This window comes from Hemiscyllium ocellatum, chromosome 7 (assembly GCF_020745735.1).
Source record: "Hemiscyllium ocellatum isolate sHemOce1 chromosome 7, sHemOce1.pat.X.cur, whole genome shotgun sequence".
Lineage (NCBI taxonomy): Eukaryota > Metazoa > Chordata > Chondrichthyes > Orectolobiformes > Hemiscylliidae > Hemiscyllium > Hemiscyllium ocellatum.
The window spans coordinates 202,397-222,358 of NC_083407.1; the positions used below are offsets into that span (position 1 = coordinate 202,397).

General features: G+C 43.6%; 1 protein-coding gene across 2 annotated transcripts in view; it reads left to right on the forward strand.

Annotated features, from left to right (window-relative positions):
- The window catches only part of xrcc5 (X-ray repair complementing defective repair in Chinese hamster cells 5), a 344,097-nt gene that overhangs the window by 141,818 nt on the left and 182,317 nt on the right, over positions 1 to 19,962 (forward strand). For both annotated transcript variants that reach the window (XM_060827769.1, XM_060827770.1), the window contains 2 exons: positions 8,707 to 8,821; positions 12,669 to 12,807. In XM_060827769.1, the coding sequence (XP_060683752.1) occupies positions 8,707 to 8,821; positions 12,669 to 12,807 (254 nt within the window). The remainder of the gene's footprint in view (positions 1 to 8,706; positions 8,822 to 12,668; positions 12,808 to 19,962) is intronic.

Sequence of the window (19,962 nt, forward strand, 5' to 3'; positions counted from 1 at the left end):
CAACTCCACCGACCTTTGTGTCATCTGCAAATTTTCTAACCCATCCTTCTACGCCCTCATCCAGGTCATTTGTAAAAATGACAAACAGCAGTGGCCCCAAAACAGATCCTTGTGGGAGAGCACTTGTAACTGAATTCCAGGATGGACATTTCCCAATAACCCTGACATCAGGGAAAAAACTTTGCCTATTTACCCTATCCATGCCACTCATAATTTTGTAAACCTCTATAAAGTCACCCCTCAGTCTCCGATGCTCCAGGAAAAACAGCCCCAGCCTGTTCAGCCTCTCCTTATAGTTCAAATCCTCCAACCCTGGCAACATCCTTGTAAATCTTTTATGAACCCTTTCAAGTTTTACAACATCTTCCTGATAGGAAGGAGACCAGAATTGCACACAATATTCTAACAGTGGCCTAACCAATGTCCTGTACAGCAGCAACATGGCCTCTCAACTCCTGTACTCAATATTCTGACCAATAAAGGAAAGCATACCAAATGTATTCTTCACTATCCTATCTACCTGCGACTTCACTTTCAAGGAGCTATGAACCTGCACTCCAAGGTCTCTTTGTTCAGCAACACTCCGTAGGACCTTACTATTAAGTGTATAAGTCCTGCTAAGATTTGCTTTCCCGAAATGCAGCTCCTCACATTTATCTGAACTAAACTCCATCTGCCACTTCTCAGCCCATTGGCCCATCTTTTCAAGATCCTGTTGTAATCTGAGGTAACCCTCTTCGCTGTTCACTATGCCTCCAATTTTGGTGTCATCTGCAAACTTACTAACTGTACCTCTTATGCCCGCATCCAAATCATTTATGTAAATGATAAAAAGTAGAGGACCCAGCACCGATCCTTGTGGCACCCCTCTGGTCACAGGCCTCCAGTCTGAAAAACTACCCTCCACCACCACCCTCTGTCTTCTACCTTTGAGCCAGTTCTGTATCCAAATGGTTAGTTCTCTCTGTATTCTATGAGATCTAACCTTGCTAATCAGTCTCCTATAGGGAACTTTGTCAAATGCCTTACTGAAGTCCATATAGATCACATCTACCGCTCTGCCCTCATCAATCCTCTTTGTTACTTCCTCAAAAAACTCAATCACGTTTGTGAGACATGATTTCCCATGCACAAAGCCATGTTGACTATCCTGAATCAGTCTTTACCTTTCCAAATACATGTACGTCCTGTCCCTCAGGATTCCGTCCAACAACTTGCCCACCACCAACGTCAGGCTCACTGGTCTATAGTTCCCTGGCTTGTCCTTACCACCCTTCTTAAAGAGTGGCACCACATTAGCCAACCTCCAGTCTTCTGGCACCTCACCTTTGAGTATCGATGATACAAATATCTCAGCAAGAGGCTCAGCAATCACTTCTGTAGCTTTCCACAGAGTTCTACGTCCTGGGGATTTATCCACCTTTAACCTTTTCAAGACATCCAGCACTTCCTCCTCTGTAATCTGGTCAGTTTGCAAGATGTCACCATCTATTTCCCGATAGTCTATGTCTTCCATATCCTTTTCTACTGTAAATACTGATGCAAAGTACTCATTTAGTAACTCTCCCATTTTCTGCGGCTCCACGCAAAGGCCGCCTTGCTGATCTTTGAGGGGCCCTATTCTCTCCCTAATTACCCTTTTGTCCTTAATGTATTTGTAAAAACTCTTTGGATTCTCCTTAATTCTTCTTGCCAAAGCTATCTCATGTCCCCTTTTTTGCCCTCCTGAGTTCCCTTTTAAGTATACTCCTTCTTCCTTTCTGCTCTTATAAGGATTCACTCGATCTATGCTGTCTATATTACATAAGCTTCCTTCTTTTTCTTAAGCAAACTCTCAATTTCTTTAGTCATCCAGCATTCCGTATACTTACCAGTCTTTCCTTTCACCCTAACAGGAATATACTTTCGCTGGATTCTCATTATATCATATCTGAAGGCTTCCCATTTTGCAGCGTCCCTTTACCTGCGAACATCTTCCCCCAATCAGCTTTCGAAAGTTCTTGCCTAACACCATCAAAATTGGCCTTTCTCCCATTTAGAACTTCAACTTTTAGATCTGGTCTATCCTTTTCCATCATTATTTAAAATGTAATAGAATTATGGTCGCTGGCCCCAAAGTGCTTCCCCACTGACACCTCAGTCACCTGCCCTGCCTTATTTCCCAAGTTTTGCACCTTCTTTAGTCGGTACATCCACAAACTGAATCAGAAAATTGTCTTGTACACACTTAACAAATTCCTCTCCATCTAAACCATCTGGATTGGCTCAGGCTTGAAGGGCCTGTTCCTGGGCTGTAAATTTTCTTTGTTCTCTTTGTTCTTTAAGATTGGTTGTATTTTGGACAGGATTTGTATAATATTTAACAGTCTAAGATTATAAAGAGACCTTGATCAATTGAATTAATGAATCATGGAGGTATAAAGCAGAGAAACAGATTCTTTGGCTCATCCAAGCTGACCAGATATTCTGGACTATTCTAGTCCCATTTGCCAGCATTTGTCCCATATCCATCTAAAACCTTCCTATTAATATACCCATGCCTTTTAAATGTTGTACTTGTACAAGCCCCCACTTCCTCTGGCAGTTATTCCATACTCGCACCACCCTCTGAGTGAAAAAGTTGCCCTTCGGTCCCTCTTAATCTTTCTCTTCCCACTTAAACCTATGCCCTGTAGTTTTGGACTCCCTTATCCTGGGAAATAGACCTTGACTATTCATCCTTCCCATGATTTTATAAACCTCTAGAAGGAGCAGGTGTGATTCCAATCAACATGAATGGCTGTGCTTTCAGTCATCCCATGCCAAAATTCTGAAATTCAATACTGATATCTTTTCCTTCTCCATCAAATCACAATTCTAAAATCATTTTAATCAACATGTTCTAGCCTCCGGTGACTGTGTGGAGTTTGCGCAATCTTCCCGTGTCTGCGTGGGTTTCCTCCAGGTGCTCTGGTTTCCTCCCGCAATCCATAGATGTGCAGGTCAGGTAGATTGGCCATGCTAAATTGTCCATAAAATTAGGTGCATTAATCAGAGGGAGATGGGTCTAGGTAGGTTGCTCTTCAGAGGGTCGGTGTGGATTTGTTGGGCTGAAGAGCCTGTTTCCACACTGCATGGAATCTAATCTAATCTAATCATTGATCAAAATCACAAAGAGCAGAGGTCCCAGAACAGAAACCTGCAGAACACTACTGGTCACCAAGCTATAGGTTAATATTTACCATCTACCAGTACCCTCAGTCTTCTATGGGTCAGCCAGTTCTGTATTCAGACAGCCAGATGTCTGTGTCCCATGCTCCTTACTTTCTGAATGAGCCTACCATGGGGAACCTTATCAGATGCCTTGCTAAAATCCATGTACACCACATCCACTGCTCTACCTTCTTCAGTGTGTTTGTCGTATCCTCAACGAATTCAGTAAGGTTTGTGAGGCAGGACCTGGCTCTCAAATTATGATTTTCTAAGTCATCATAAATCCTGTCTCTCAGAATCCTATCCACTACTTTACCCACCACAGATGTGAGTCTGTCTGGCCTATAATTCCCAGGATTATCCCTGTTCCCTTTCTTGAACAAGGGAAAAATGTTTGCTATCCTCCAATCATCTGGCTGTACTCCAGTGAGGATGCAAAGATCATTGCCAAAGGTGCAGCAATCTCTTCCCTCGCTTCCTGTAGTAACCTAGGGTATATTCCATCTGGCCCAGGGAATTTATCTATCCTCATGATTTTCAAAATGTTCAACACATCCTCCTGTTTGAGCATATCAATCTGCTCCAGTACATTTAAAGGGGATGTGAAAGGCAGGTGTTTTTATACACAGAGGCTGGAAGTACCTGGAATCCGCTGCCAGAGGAGGAGGTGGGAGGTGGATACAATAGCAATGTTTAAGAGTCATATTGACAGGTATATGAATAGGCAGAGAATAGAGATCTAGATTGTGTAAAGGCAAAAGCTTTTTAGTTGAGAATGACTTTGTATGTCAGCAGAGTCTTGGTGGGCCGAAAGGCCTATTCCTGTGCTGTACTGTTATTTGTTCTTTGAGATGGATCAGGCATTGGGAGACGACAGAACACGGTGATCATTGCATCGTCAGCTTCAGGATGATGGTGGAGAATGATGAGTAACAATTCAGGTAAGAAAAGTCAATTGATGGAGAACTTACTTGGCAGGATTGACTGGAAGCTGAAAATGTGTTGCTGGTCAAAGCACAGCAGGCCAGGCAGCATCTCAGGAATAGAGAATTCGACGTTTCGAGCATAAGCCCTTCATCAGGCTTATGCTCGAAACGTCGAATTCTCTATTCCTGAGATGCTGCCTGGCCTGCTGTGCTTTGACCAGCAACACATTTTCAGCTGTGATCTCCAGCATCTGCAGACCTCATTTTTTACTCGAGGATTGACTGGAATGCAATTTTGGCAGGAAAACGTAACTGAAACACATAGCAGATGCAGTACAATGTGGATAACTGTGAGGTTCTCCACTTTGGTAGCAAAAAACAGGAAGGCAGGATATTATCTGAATTAGTGTAAGTTGAGAGAGGGAATGTGCAACCGTCGTTAAAGGTAAACGTGCAGGTGCAGCAGGTGGGAAGGAAGGTCAGTGTTATGTTGGCCTTCACAGTATGAGGATTCAAGCACAAGAGCAGGGATGTCTTGCTGCAGTTATGCAGGGCATTGATGAGATGACACCTGGAATATGGCATGCAGTTTTGGTCTCTTTATCTGAGGAGGGATGTTCTTGCTAGTGTAACAAAGGTTTACTAAACTGATTCCAGGGGTGGCAGGACATTATTTATTTATTTGTGGGTTGTGGCATCACTGGCTAGCCAGCATTTATTTCCCATCCTTGAGAAGGTGCTACCTTCTTGAACCGATACATTTCTCCTACTGTGGGTTGATCCACAATGCCATTAGGGAGAGAATTCCAGGCTGTTGACCCAGTGACTTTGAAGGAACAGCAATACATTTCCAAGTCAGGATGTTCAGTTGCTTGGAGGGGAACTTGAAGGTGGTAGTGTTCTCATATGTCTGTTGTCCCCGTCCTCCTAGATGGTAGTGGTCTTTGCTTTGGAAGGTGCTGTCTGAAGTTCTTTCATCTGCATCTTGTAGATAGTAAACAGTCCTGCTGTTGTGTGTCTTTGATGGAGGGAGTGAATGCTAGTGGATGTACTGCCAATGAAATGAATTGCTTTTTCCTGGTTAGTGTCAAACCTCGAATGTTGTTGGGGCTGCAGTGATCCAGGCAAGTGGGGCATACTCTATCACACTCATGAAGTGCGTTTTGTTGATGATGGACAGGCTTTGGAGAGTATAGAAGTGAGTTACTTGCTGCAATATTCCTAGCCCTTGTAGTCACTGTGTTTATGTGGTGAATCCGTTGAGCTTCTGGTCAACAATAGCCCTGAGGATGTTGATAGTAAGGGATTCAGCAGTGGTAACACCATTGAATATCAATGGTTGTATAATCTCTTGTTAATGATGGTCATAGCCTGCCATTTGTCTAGCACGAATGTTACTTTCAACCTGTCAGCCCAAGCCTGGAAATTGTCCAGATCTTGTTGCATTTGAACATGGACTGCTTCAGTATCTGAGGAGTCGCGAATGCTGCTGAACATTGTGCAATCATTGACAAATGTCCCCATTTCTGAGCATACGATAGAGGGAGGGTCATTGATAAAGCAGCTGAAGATGGTTGGGCCTAGGTCACTATCCTGAGGAACTAATGTAGAGATGTTCTGGAGCTGAGATGGCTGACCTCCAACCACATGGAATCAATGTGGATTTCACCAGTTTCCACCCCTCCCCCCACCTTATCCCAGATCCAACCTTACAACTCGGAATCGCCCTCTTGACCTGTCCTACCTGTCCACCTTCCTTCCTACCTATCCACTCCACCTTCTCTCCGACGTATCAACTGCACCCCCACTGTCTACCTATTGCACTCTCAACTACCGTCCACAACTCCTCCTCTATATCTCACAGCTTCTTTGGCCCACAAACCTCATTTGTGATGAAGGGCTTATGCCCAAACATCGATTCTCTTGCTTCTCAGATGCTGCCTGACAAACGTGCTTTTCCAGCACCACATTCTCAACTCTGACCTCCAACAACCATGACCCTCTTCCAGTGAATCAGGTATGACTCCAACCACTGGAGTTTGCCCCCAATTCTCCTTGATTCCAATTTTACCAGGGCTCCTTGATGCCACAGTCTGTTGAATGCAGCCTTGATGTCAAGGGTTTAAAAAATGTGTTGCTGGAAAAGCGCATCAGGTGAGGCAGCATCAAAGGAGAAGGAGAGTCGACGTTTCGGGCATAAGCCCTTCTTCAGGAATCCTGAAGAAGGGCTTATGCCCGAAACGTCGATTCTCCTTCTCTTTGGATGCTGCCTGACCTGCTGCGTGTTTCCAGCAACACATTTTCAGCTCTGATCCCCAGCATCTGCAGTCCTCACTTTCTCCTAGTTGATGTCAAGGGTTGTCACTTTCACTTCACCTCTGGAATTCAGCTGTTTTGTCCATGTTTGAACAAAGGTTGCAATGAGGTCAGGAGGATCAGGTTTGGTGGAACCAAACTAGGCATCAGTGAGCAGGTTATTGCTGAGCAGGTGTTGCTTGATAGCACTGTTGATGACACCTTCCATCACTTTACTGATAATACAAAGTAGACTGATGGGACAATAATTGGATTTGTCATGCTTTTTATACATGGGACATAACTGGGCAATTTTCCACATTGTCAGGTGGTTGCCAGTGTTGTAATAGTTTGGCTAATGGAGCGACAGGTTCCGGAGCACAAGTCTTCAGCACTATTGTCGGGGTCCATAGCTTTGCAGTATCCAGTGTCTCCAATCATATCACACACAGTGAATCAAATTGGCTGAAGTCTGGTATCTGTGATACCGGGGATCACTGGGGAGGCCAAGATGGATCATTCATTCAGCACTTCTAACTGAAGATTGCTATAAAAGCTTTAGCGCTGCTGTTATTGAGGATGGAGATATTTGTGGAGCCTTCTCCAGTGACTGGTTTAATCATCCACCACAATTCGCAACTGGATGTGGCAGTACTGCACAGCTTAGATCTGATCTATTGGTTGTTGGATCAGTTAGTTCTGTCTATCAATTGTTGATTGTGCTGTTTGGATTACAACTGGTCCGGTTTGATGGCTTCATCAGGTTGACACCTCCTTTTCAGATATGTCTGATGTTTCTCCTGACATGCCCCCTCTACTGAACCAAGGTTGATCTCCTGGCTTGATGAGGGTGTAGGGGTTATGGCAGGCCATGAGGTTACAGATAGTATTGGAGTAAAATTCTGCTGCTTTTTGTGGCCCACAGTGGCTCATGGATGCCCAGTCTTGAGTTGCTAGATGTATTCAAAGTCTGTTGAGCGTGTAGTGCTGGAAAAGCACAGCTGGTCAGTAGCATCCGAGGAGCAGGAGAATCGACATTTCGGGCAAAAGCTCTTCATCAGGAAGTCTATGTTCGAAGTCTGCCCCATTTAGCACAGTAATCATGCTACACAGGTTGGTGCACATTATTCTCAGTGTGAAGGTGGGACTTAGTCTTGCTATGGACCAGGCTAGACACCCTCTAAATATTTTAAGAAGGGAGGCTATACTATAACTTTGTCTTATTTTAAGGGTAGATGTGAATTAAGTGTTCCAGATATGAGGCAATTGGTCAAATCACTTGCCTTTAAGCAAGACATTATTTGTTTAAATGCTATAGTTAAAACACAAACAAAGGAAATTGGAATTTATAATAGCTTAACTATTGGAAAATTTAACCGACTCAATACAGTAACTGTTACTAATTAACTGTTCCAATATAGTAACATCCCATAAACACACCCCTTGGCAAAAAGATAAATTCAAACACAGATTCTTACAGGCAGGAAGGAACAACATCAAGGAAAGTTGGTTAGAAGTTATTTACTGAAGCTTGCAACCTATCTGGTACTGAAAACATCTTGTGACTGCTACTGGAAAAAAAAGTAGAAAAACCTGAACTGGGAGAACTGGCCACTCTCTGACTATTGTTAAATCATTTAAAAAAAACCTAAAGGTGCCCTAGATTCATAAGCACCTCTGCCTTTACACCCTATCTTCAAAACCCAGGACAAAATAACCTTTTTAAAGTGACAGCTTTGTCACAGTCTCCACAAGTACTGTGCTGTGGGTGCTCTTACCAATACAGTAATGGACAGATGCATCTGCAACTGGCAAATTGGTCAGGTCAAGTATGTTGTTCCCACTTATTGGTTCCCTCAACATCTGCTGCAGACCCAGTCTAGCAACTATATCCTTTAAGACCCGACCAACTCGATCAGTAGTACTGCTGCCAATCCACTTTTGGTGCTGGACATTGAAATCCCTAGAGTACGTTTTATACCCTTGCCATCCTCAGTGCTTCCTCTGTTGTTCAACATGGAGGAGTATCAATTCATCTGCTGAGGGAGGTCAGAGTAAATTTTGAGGACTCCCAGGGCATCTCCATCCCGACTGTATACCACTGTGCCCCCATCTCCGCCAGATCTGTCAAGCCGGCTGGACAAGACCTATTCAGATGGTACCTGGTACATTGTCCGTAGATTTATTTGAAATTATGAGCTTTTGGAGTGCTGCTCCTTTGTCAGGTGAAGAACCAAATGGCATACTCCTACTCCTGTTTTCTATGTTTCTTTGTTGTTTGTTCTGATTCCAGAGAAAGTGTGGAACGGCTATCCATATTTAAGAAAATCGAAAGGAAGCCCATGGCGTGGCCATGTCAGCTCACCATCGGCTCTGGAATAACCATCAACATCGTGGGCTACAAGGCAGTGAGTTGTAGATTTTGTATTGAAGTAGAAGGAACTGGAAAAGCAACACTGGAGGTTTTGAAAGGTGGGATGAGAAATTCACTGTTTTGGGGAAGGATGAAGTACAGTGTTTATTGTTGACAGAGTTAAGCCGTTGCAGCATTTAAAAAGGGAAGGAGATTGCTGTGAAATATTCGTGGAGAGAGAATTGTGGAGGAAGAGATGTGTTTGTGGAGAAGGAGAGAGTGGTATGTTTGTGCTGGGAGAGCAACAAAGAGCATGCATGACACTGAGACTATTTGTATGGAATTATTTTTCTTGAACCACTCTTACGCCAATGTAATGATTTCTACTTTTCTGATCATTTTCCAAATGTTTGTAGTTGGCCCTATAACTGTGCCCACTATGGAAACATTTGAGATAGGAACAAAAGTAGACCACTCTGCTTCTCAAATCTGCTTCAGCTATTCAATAAGATCATGGCTGATCTGTTTATGATTTGAATTCCACATTCCCATTTCCCCAATAACCTTTGATATCCCTGCCAAACAATAATTTACCCACCTGTATTAAATGACTCCATCTCTATTGCCTTCTGAAGCAAAGAATTTCAAAGTTGAATGAACTTCTGAGAGGAAAAAATTCTTCTCATCTCTATCTTGAAAGGGACGTAAGTTTAAGTTGCGAAGGGGAAGGTTTAAAGGATATGTCTGAAGAAAGATTTTTTACACAGAGTAATTCAATGAAAGGGCAAATAATGTCCCCTAGTTCTGGACTGACTCAAAAGGAAACATTCTTTCATGTCCACCTTGTCAAGACCATTCAGGATCTTAATTCCTCTATTAAAGTGAGTCACCACTCACTTTAAACTCCAATGCAAACAAATCCAGCCTATGCAACCTAACTCCATAAGACAAGGATAAGCAGTGGTGTAGTAAGCAGTGGCTAGTAATCCCAGTTTATTATTCTGGGAAAATGGGTTTGAATTCCACCATAGCAGATAGTGAAATTTGAATTCAATAAAAATCTTGTCTAATGGAGACCACATAACAACGGTCATTTGTCATAAAATCCCATCTGCTTCAGTGATATCCTTTAGAGAAGGTGCTGTCTTTATCTGATCAAGCCTACATGTGACTCAGGACCACAACAATGTGGATGATGCTTGTCTGTCTGCCCTCTAAGGAATTAGGAATTGGCAGTAAGTGCTGGCCTTGCCAACAGCTCTTAATCCTATGAATGAATTAAAACAAAACTCTCTGCTTATTCCAGTTTTTTAAAATTTATTGCAAAAATATACTTTGTTCATAAAAATATATCTATATATGCATGTACAGCTAATGAAGCTGTTCAGATCTATATTCTCTTTATCTACAGAGAACAAATTAAGCCTTGACGTTCATCATTCTCTATATTTACTAGCAACTTCTTGGCATTTAGCTGAGGTGTCAGCAGGGCCCAATTATTGAATGCGCCACCCCTCCCCCCATTACTTTTTAGCAGAAGTTCCTTGCACAGTGCTCTTTTCCCACTGCACCTTGGCAGCAGCTGCTCCGAGCTTTAGCATGTCCCTCGGCGTGTCGTCCTGGACCATGGATTGTGCCAGTCTGCAACACTCAGTCAGGGTCAACTCCTTCAGCTGGAGGACCAGCAAGTTTTGGGCAGACCAAAGAGCGTCTTTCACTGAGTTGATGTTTTTCCAGGCACAGTTGATGTTTACCTCGGTGTGCATCCTGGGAAACAGACTTTAGAGCACGGTGTCCTGTGACATGGAACTGCTCAGGACGAACCTCGGCAAACACCACTGCATTCCTCTCCAGATTTACTTTGCAAAAGCACATTCCAGAAGGATGTGTGTGACAGTCTTGTCCCCTCCACAGCCTCTTCAAGGGCAGCATGTGGTGATTCACCCCGACCAAATCTGTGCTATACCGGGCAGGATGATCGCTGAGAGTGTCACGCTGAGACAACATCCATCATCTACTTGTGTAATATCCTGTTGAAGGCTTTATACTGGTCCAAGCTGATGAGGCAAGTGGGCAGACCCTTGCCGACCTGCACATAGGCGATTGTATCCCTGAGCTGCGTGACACTCTCAGCAATAGTCCTGCCCCAGTACAGAACGGGTTTGGTCGGGGTGAATCACCGATCCTAAAGCAGACCTGACCTGGTTGGCAATGACCTTTGACAGGATTTTATAGTTCACATTTAACAGTGAGATTAGTTGTCGATTTTAAATTTCCTCCTTCTTTCCCCTGCCACTTGTAAATGAGGGTAATGATAACTTTCCTTATAGATTCACTCATGGTACCTGCCCGAAGCATACTGTCGTACCTCTCCAGCAGGTCCCGCCCAATCAAGTCCCACAGAGCAGAATAGGGGCGGTGGCACAGTGGCACAGTGGTTAGCGCTGCTGCCTCACAGCGCCAGAGACTCGGGTTCAATTACTGCCTCTGTGTGGAGTTTGCGCATTCTCCCTGTGTATGCGTGGGTTTCCTCCGGGTGCTCCGGTTTTCTCCCACAATCCAAAAATGTGCAGGTTAGGTGAATTGGCCATGCTAAATTGCCCATAGTGTTAGGTGAAGGGGTAAATGTAGGGGAATGGGTCTGGGTGGGTTGCGCTTCGGTGGGTCGGCGTGGACTTGTTGGGCCGAAGGGCCTGTTTCCACACTGTAAGTAATCTAAATCTAAAACTCAGAGGAGAAACCATCACTTCCAGGAGTTTTATTCTTTTCTGAGGACTCGAGGGCCTTGGTCAGCTTATCCAGAGATCACAGCTGATCCAACCTCTCCTGTGTACTGTCATCCAAGACCACCATGATAGAGGACAGGAATGACTGGGAGGCTGCACTGATAGTGCGCTTTGTGTCATGCAGACTGGCATAAAGGATTTGCTGATCCTCATGATGTCAGACTGGGATGATGTTACCGAGCCATCTTCTTCCTTCAGGCTGCTGAGCATAGAGCTCTCCTTGTACACCTTCTGGAAAAAGAAACATGAGCATGTCTCATTTTGCTCCACAGCGCGGACTCTGGACCGGAAAATTATCTTGCCGGCCTCTGAGGAAAAACGTGAGGTTTGGTGGCTCTTCACCTCCTGCTGGTCATGTGTGACATTGACACCCATTGGCTGGCAGCAGGAGCAAGTACTACATGCTTTTGTGGTGTTGAGTTTTCTCTGCCTCTCTCTCGCCTTCTGAACACCTTTGAAAATAAAGAACCTTTGATGTTCCCTTTGACTGTTTCCCACCAGTCCACTGGAGATTCTAACAGGGGCTTTCCAATTCTCCAAACGGTATAATCCCTTTTGATCTCCTCAATTTTTTCTGGGGTCAACAGCTTCACTTTCAACTTCCACGTTTGCTTGCTAGCCTGCTGGTTGTCCTGTAGGTGATAGCCGGCCCACAGGAGGCAGTGGTCAGAGAAGAATACCTGCTTGATGTCGGTGGATCTTACTGAGAACAGTTGGGACACAAACAGGAAATCTATTCTTGAGTGGATTGACCCATCTGGCTGCGACCAGGTGTATCTATGTTGTGCTTTGTCTGCAGGGTAAATCCCCCATAACCTGCCTCCAATGCATTTACATTGTTCCACAATAAGGGGACCAAAAGTGCATACACAAACCAATGAGTTATGTTGTTTTTTGGCATTAGCACTTGCACAATGATAGACCTCCACATACAGATCATTAGATAAGTGGGTATTTAAATTTTAGAATATATAAATTGGGAGGAGATAAAAGTAACAATTCTAATAGTGGGCAATGATGCATGTTTAAAGTATTTAATGTGCTGCCCCAACAGTTTTCCATTTAAAGGTATAATTTTTGACAATCAGATCTTTAAATGTAAAACTCTTCAAACAGATGACTGAAGAGAAGGTAAAGAAAAGCTGGATGTCTGTTGATGCCAAGACTCTGCGGAAGGAGGATGTGAGGAGGGAGACCGTTTACTGCTTAAATGATGACAATGAGACTGAAGTTTCAAAGGAAGACACTATTCAAGGTATCATCTGTCCTCACCATCCCATCATTTCATGCTCATTAAATCACATTCTTATCCACATGTGTTTATACCTTTCCTGAGCTGCGCATTGCTATACTGATCTCGTCTTAGACTTACTGTTAGATGAGAGGTTCTTATAGGGTGAGGTTGAAGAGTGGCTTCAGTACAAGTGGCTTGTAAGAGAGGTAACTTGGAGCTGAAAGTTTTGGAGTGTCTGTATGTGTCAACCTTGTTGACTATTGAGACACTAACAATAAGACTGAATCTCTTGTTTCAAGCCCATTGTAAATCTAGAAGCACATCATCCAGGCAACTTCAGTGCAGTCCTGAAAGGTGAAATATCTCTCTCTTAAGGTGTGCAGAAAAGACTCTGTGTCTTTCAGAGAAGAGTAGGGGAGTCCTCCGATGAGGAGTAAGGTATTTATCATTCCATAAACATTTGTTCAAAGTAAATGATCTAATTATTAAATTTTAAAAATGACTGAATTATTCAGCAGGTCCACATTACAGACGATGTTGTGGTTCTGTTCGCCGAGCTGGGAATTTGTGTTGCAGACGTTTCGTCCCCTGTCTAGGTGACATCCTCAATGCTTGGGAGCCTCCTGTGAAGCGCTACTGTGATGTTTCCTCCGGCATTTATAGTGATTTGTATCTGCCGCTTCTGGTTGTCAGTTCCAGCTGTCCGCTGCAGTAGCTGGTATATTGGGTCCAGGTCGATGTGCTTATTGATTGAATCTGCGGATGAGTGCCATGCCTCTAGGAATTCCCTGACTGTTCTCTGTTTGGCTTGTCCTATAATAATAGTGTTGTCCCAGTTGAACTCATGTTCCCGGCTCGGTGAACAGAACCACAACAACGAGCACCCGAGCTACAAATCTTCTCCCAAACTTTGATACAGACGATCTCAGGAGGAGACCAAGATGGATCTTCAACTCAGTGCTTTTGTGTGATGATGAATGCACATGTTTCAGCCTTGTCTTTTGCATTGGCATGCTCGGCAGTCCCCATCATTGAAAACTGAATATTTATGAAACTTCCATCTATTGTTAGTTATTCAATTGTCTAACATAATTTATGATTGGACATGATAGGTCAGCAGAATTTAGATTTGATTCATTTATTGTGGGATCACTTAGCTCTTTCTATCACACATTGCTTTTGCTGTTTGACATGCAAGTACTTGTGTGTGGACCTTCACCAGGTTGACATCTGATTTGCCTGGTGCTACACTTGCACTATTCATGGAGTCAAGGTTGACCCCTCAGCTTAATGGTAAGAGTAGAGAGGAGGATTGTAGAATCATACTGCACAGAAGAGGCCCTTCGGCCCATTATGTCTATACTGTCAAAAATATACTGCCAGCTACAGTCGTCCCATTTTCCCACACAAGACCCAGAGCCCTGAGTGTTATATTTCACATTCCCATCCAAATACTTTTTAAGAGGTTGTGAGGTTCCTGCCACAACTACTCTTCCAAGCGGTTTATTTCAGAAACCCATTGGATACCACAGGCCACGCGAAGAACAAAGAAAATTTACAATCTAGGGACAGGCCCTTCGGCCCTCCAAACCTGAGCTGATCCAAATCCACCATCTAAACCTTTCACCCAATTCCTAAACATCTGTATCCCTCTGCTCCCCACGTACTCATGCATCTATCCATACGGACCTTAAATGAATCTACTGTGCCTGCCTCTACTACCTCTGCTGGCAACATGTTCCAGGCAACTGCCATCCTCTGTGCAAACTATTTTCCGCGTGTATCCCCCCTTAAACTTTTTGCCTCTCACCTTGAACAGTTGACCTCTTGTTATTGAAACCCTCACCCTGGGAAAAAGCTTATCTCTATCTATCCTGTCTATACCTTTTAGGATTTTGAAGACCTCAAACAGGTCCCTCCTCGATCTCCTTTTTTCTAATGAAAACAACCCAACCTCTCTTCATAGCTAGCAGCTTCTATACCAGGCCACGTCCTCGTAAACCTTCTCTGCACCCTCTCCAAAGTGTCCACATCGTTTTGGTAATGTGCGACCAGAATTGTACACAGTATTCTAAAGGCAGCCGAACCAAAGTCTTGTACAATTTTAAAATGTCCTGCCAGCCGTTGTACTCAATACCCCGTCCGATGCAGACAAGCATACCATATGCCTCCTTGGCCACGCTATCCACCTGTGCAGCCACCTTCAGGGTACAATGGACCTGAACTCCAAGATCTGTCTGCTCATCAACTTTTCCCAAGGCCCTTCCATTTACAGAAGAAAGTGAGGTCTGCAGATGCTGGAGATCAGAGCTGAAAATGTGTTGCTGGAAAAGCGCAGTAAGTCAGGCAGCATCCAAGGAACAGGAAATTTGACGTTTCGGGCATAAACCCTGAAGAAGGGCTTATGCCCGAAACGCGAATCTCCTGTTCCTTGGATGCTGCCTGACCTGCTGCGCTTTTCCAGCAACACATTTTCAGTTCTTCCATTTACAGTATAATTCGCTCTAGAATTAGACTTCCCAAAATGCATCACCTCACATTTACCTGGATTGAGTTCCGCCCAACTCTCCAGTCTATCTATATTCTCCTGTATCCTTTGACAGTCCACCAATCTTTGTGTCATCTGCAAACTTGTCATCCACAGTTCATAAATCTTGCCTTTCCTATCCCTTGTTGTCAAAGGGACATGCCTATCCTGCACTTATCTTTGAAAACCTCCCACATATCAAATATCAAGTAGCTGTCCCCAATCCACATTTCCCAGCTCCTGCCATTCTCATCTTTGTCTACGAGTATTCCAAAACTTACAGAAATTCCCCAGTGCAGCTTCTTCCACCTGGCCTGGCTCATTCCCCAATACCAGGTCCAATATGGTCCCTTCTCTTGTCGGACTATTGACATACTGCTCCAGAAAACTTCCCTGGATGCTCCTTACAAATTCATTCCCATCCAGCCCTCTGACATAAAGTGTAACCCAGTCAATGTTGGGAAAATTAAAATTTCACATCACCACCACCTTGTTGTCTCTACATCTTTCCATAATCTGTTTACCTATTTGTTGTTCTACCTCACCCTCACTGTTGGGAGGCCTGTAATACAGCCCCAACAATGTCACTGCACCCTTCTTATTTCTCAGCTTCATCCATAATGCCTCACTGCTCAGGCCCTCCATAGTGTCCTCCTTTAGCACAGCTGTGATATCATCCCTCCCTGTCCTGTCTGAAGCATCTATATCCCGGATCATTTAGTTGCCAATCATATCCTTTCTTCAATCAAGCCTTTGTGATTGTAATAACATCAAACTCCCAGGCACCAATCCAAGCCCTAAGTTTACCTGCCATACCCACTATACTCCTTGCACTTCAGTCTGCCAGTTCTTTTTTGTTCATCTGCTGTTTGCCTACTCTTCCCCTTGGTAGTGCTAATTTCATGATCATTACAGTCTCTAGTTTCCACCTCACAGTCTACTAGTCTTCTCTTCAGGTTCCCTGCTCCCTGCCACATTAGTTTAAAACCTCCCCAACAGCAGTAGCCAATACTCCCCCAAGGACATTAATTCCAATCTGGTGTAGACAATCCGATTTGTAATAGTCCTACCTTCCCCAGAACCAGCCCCAGTGTCCCACAAATCTGAACCCCTCCCTCAAGCCACTTGTTCATCCTGCCTATTCTTTCATTTCTACCCTGACTAGCACATGGCAATGTTAGCAATTTTGAGTTCAGTACCTTTTGAGGTCCTCTTTAACTTCTCTCCTACCTCCCTGAATTCTGCTTTCAGGATATCATCTCATTTTTTACTTATATCATTGGTGCCCATATGCAACACGATAACTGGTTGTTCATCCTCCCCTTTCAGAATGCTCTGTTGCTGATTGGTGACACCCCTGATCCGAGCACTTGTCAGGCAACATACCATCCGGGAGGCTCGTCTTCGACCACAAAACCGCCTCTCTACTTCCCTCACAATAGAATCCCCGATGACTATGGCCCTACGAGTCTTTTTCCCGCCCTTCTGAACAGCAGTGCCCGCTGCAATGCCATGATCCTGGCAACTGCTTCCCTCCCCTGGTGAGCCATGTCCCCCAACAGTATCCAAAATGGTATACCTGTTTTGGAGGGCGAAGACCTTAGGGGACACCTGCACTGCCTTCCTACTCTTTCTTTACCTTTGGTCACCCATTCACTGTCTCCCTCAGCAATTCTAGCCTGTGGTGTGACTAATTCACTAAACGTGCTATCCACAGCCTCCTCAGCATCGCGAATGTCCCACAGTGAGTCCATCCGCAGCTCCAGAGCCGTCACACAGTCAAACAAGAGCAGCAGCTGGATACAGTTCTTGCAAGTGTAAAAGTCAGGAGCATCATTCATGTCTCTGGGCTCCTACATCAAGCAAGAGGCACATGCAATGGGTCTGAGGTCCCCTGCCATTGTAAGCCTTAGCTTTATATCAACTAGGAGAAAGTGAGGACTGCAGCTGCTGGAGATCAGAGCTGAAAAATGTGTTGCTGGAAAAGCGCAGCAGGTCAGGCAGCATCAAAGGAGCAGGAGAATCCCCTTCTTCAGGAATCCTGTAGAAGGGCTTATGCCCAAAATGTCGATTCACCTGCTCCTTTGGTGCTGCCTGACCTGCTGCGCTTTTCCAGCAAGACATTTTTCAGCTTAGATTTATATCAACTAACTAAAACCAAACAATGCATGTAAAGATATGAAAGAAAAGAAAAAAACACCAAAAAAGCCTTACCTTACAAAGTCCTTTTCTTCTAGTTAGAGGAGTTTTGGGGGGGGGGGGGGGGGGGGGCAGTGGGGGTGGCGGCATTATCTTGAGTTTAGCCACTGCCCAAATATATACTAAGTCCTTACCTTCCTGGTCTCCAACATCTCTCCGCTCTGTCCCTTGCTGCTCCAGGATAGGAAAATGGCCATGGGCTTCAAAGGTAAGAATATATACTAAGTCCTTACCTTCCCAGCAACCTCCTAGTCTTCAACGTCACTCCCGGTCTGTCTCCTACTGCTCCCAACATGAGGTTGTAGGTTGCAATTGACAGAATGCAGAGTTGGCTGAGAAGTGGAAGATGGAGTTTAACCTGGAAAAGTGTGAAGTGATTCACTTTGGGAGGTCGAATTTGAATGCAGATTACATGGTTAAAGGCAGGATTCTTGGCAGTGTGGAGGAACAGAGAGAACTTGACAGCCACATCCATATATCCCTCAAAGTTGCCAGCCGGGTTGATAGGGTTGTTAAAAAGACATATGGTGTGTTGGCTTTCATTAGCAGGGGGATTGAGTTTAAGAACTGCGAGGTTATGCTTCAGCTGTTTCCAGTCCTGGTTAGATTCCACTCGGAATATTGTGTTCAGTTCTGGTCTCATTATAGGAAGTATCATGAAGTTGAAGGCATGTACTGTAGCTTTAAGAGAGAGTGAATGCTGTTCTAAACTAAGCTTACAAGCACCTGCGATATGACTAGATGGCAGTCTCTGTGTACTGGAAAACTGAAAATACTTAACATTTGGCTGTGAAATGTATACCTGAGTTGGTTGCTGTTTTGACAACAATTCAAATTTAACCAATCAGTTTAAATTATGCCCAAAGATACTAAAACTCAATTGAGTTTGAATTTATTGTTTTGCCAACATCAAACCAATGAGATGATACGATGTTGGGATATAAAAATGAAAATTTTGAAAATTGCAGAGAGAGCAACTGCCATCGAGAGAGACCCAAGAAATTAGGAAACATTCTCGATCAAAGGTACCTTTTCATATGAAATGTATTCACAGTAAAAATAAAGACGACGACCCAGGGAGGTCTTTAGCCAGAAGAAAAAACACCAAAGACGACAGCAGCTGTGTGGTTTTGAAATTAAGTTGCTGTAATTTTACTGAGTCTCTTATTGGAATAGCATATTGTTATAGAGTTGGAGGCAGGTAATAAGCATTTAAGAGAGAAGGGGAGCTTCAAGTTGTGAAACAGGGTATGAAAGATCCCAGCAGATTTAAACACTTGCCAATTAGTGTCCTAGATCTTTAAGTCAAATGGAGGTGAGATAATTTGTTTAATTTTGGTTACTTGTGGTTGGTTAAATTAAAAGTGAGGGAAAAGGCTCTTAAAATTGCTAAAGAGGTTCTGGGATTTGAAGATGCTTCCCAACTTTGCTAAAAAAGTTTAGAAAAACGGAGGAAGGGTATACTTTTAGAATTAACAAATAGGTTAGAATTGTGTTTAACCAGGGACAAAAGAAAAGCCCGAAATTGTAATGGAGTTGGTCAAGCACTTCGGTGTATCAAAGAAGCAGACAAGTGCAGTAGAGTTAGAAAAACTGAAATTGCAATTGAGGCAAATGGAGTTAGAAGATAAAGAAAATTGAAGAAGAGCAATGGGAGAAGAAAGAGAGAGAGGAAAAAGAGAGAGGGATGGGAAAAAGAAAGGGAGAGAAGGCTCTTAGCTGAGCAAAGAGTGAGAGAAGAAAGAGAAAGGGAGAGAGAATTTGAACGTCAGAAGTTGTGATTTATTCAGGAAAGTCCAGTTAACAGGATGGAGATGAAGAGAGAAGGTAGTGATGTATGCAAATATATTAAAACATTGTCACATTTTGATGAGACAGATGTTGAAGCCCTCTATTTCATTTGAAAAATTGGCTAGGCAGATGGAGTGGCCAGAGAACTTGAGTAATGCTAGTTCAGACTAAGCTGGTAGGCAGAGCAAGTGAGGTATTTGCAGTGCTTTCAGATGAGAGGTCAAGAGATTATGCAGACGTTTGGCGCGAAAAGTCTGTTTTGAGTGCTTTTAATTTGGTACCGGAAGCTATAGACAGCTGTTCAGAAACATAAAGAGGGAACCAAGTCAGCATTATATTGAGTTTGGAAGAGTTACATATACTTATTTTGATAGATGGGGTATGGGCCTTAAAAATAGATAATCTCAGTGAGATTATTGTGCTGGAAGAGTCTAAAAGCTCACTTCCAGAGATGTTACAAATTCATGTGGATGAACAGAAAGTTCAAGAAGTGAGAAAAGCGGCAGAGATGGCAGATGAATATACATTGATGCATAAGACAAAATTTAGTTTCCGGCAAGAATTTCATCCTGTGAAGGATCAAAGTTGAAAGAAGAAGAGATCCTACACTACAAAACAAAGATTAGAACATACTGCTAATAGTTTACCACAAATGAAGA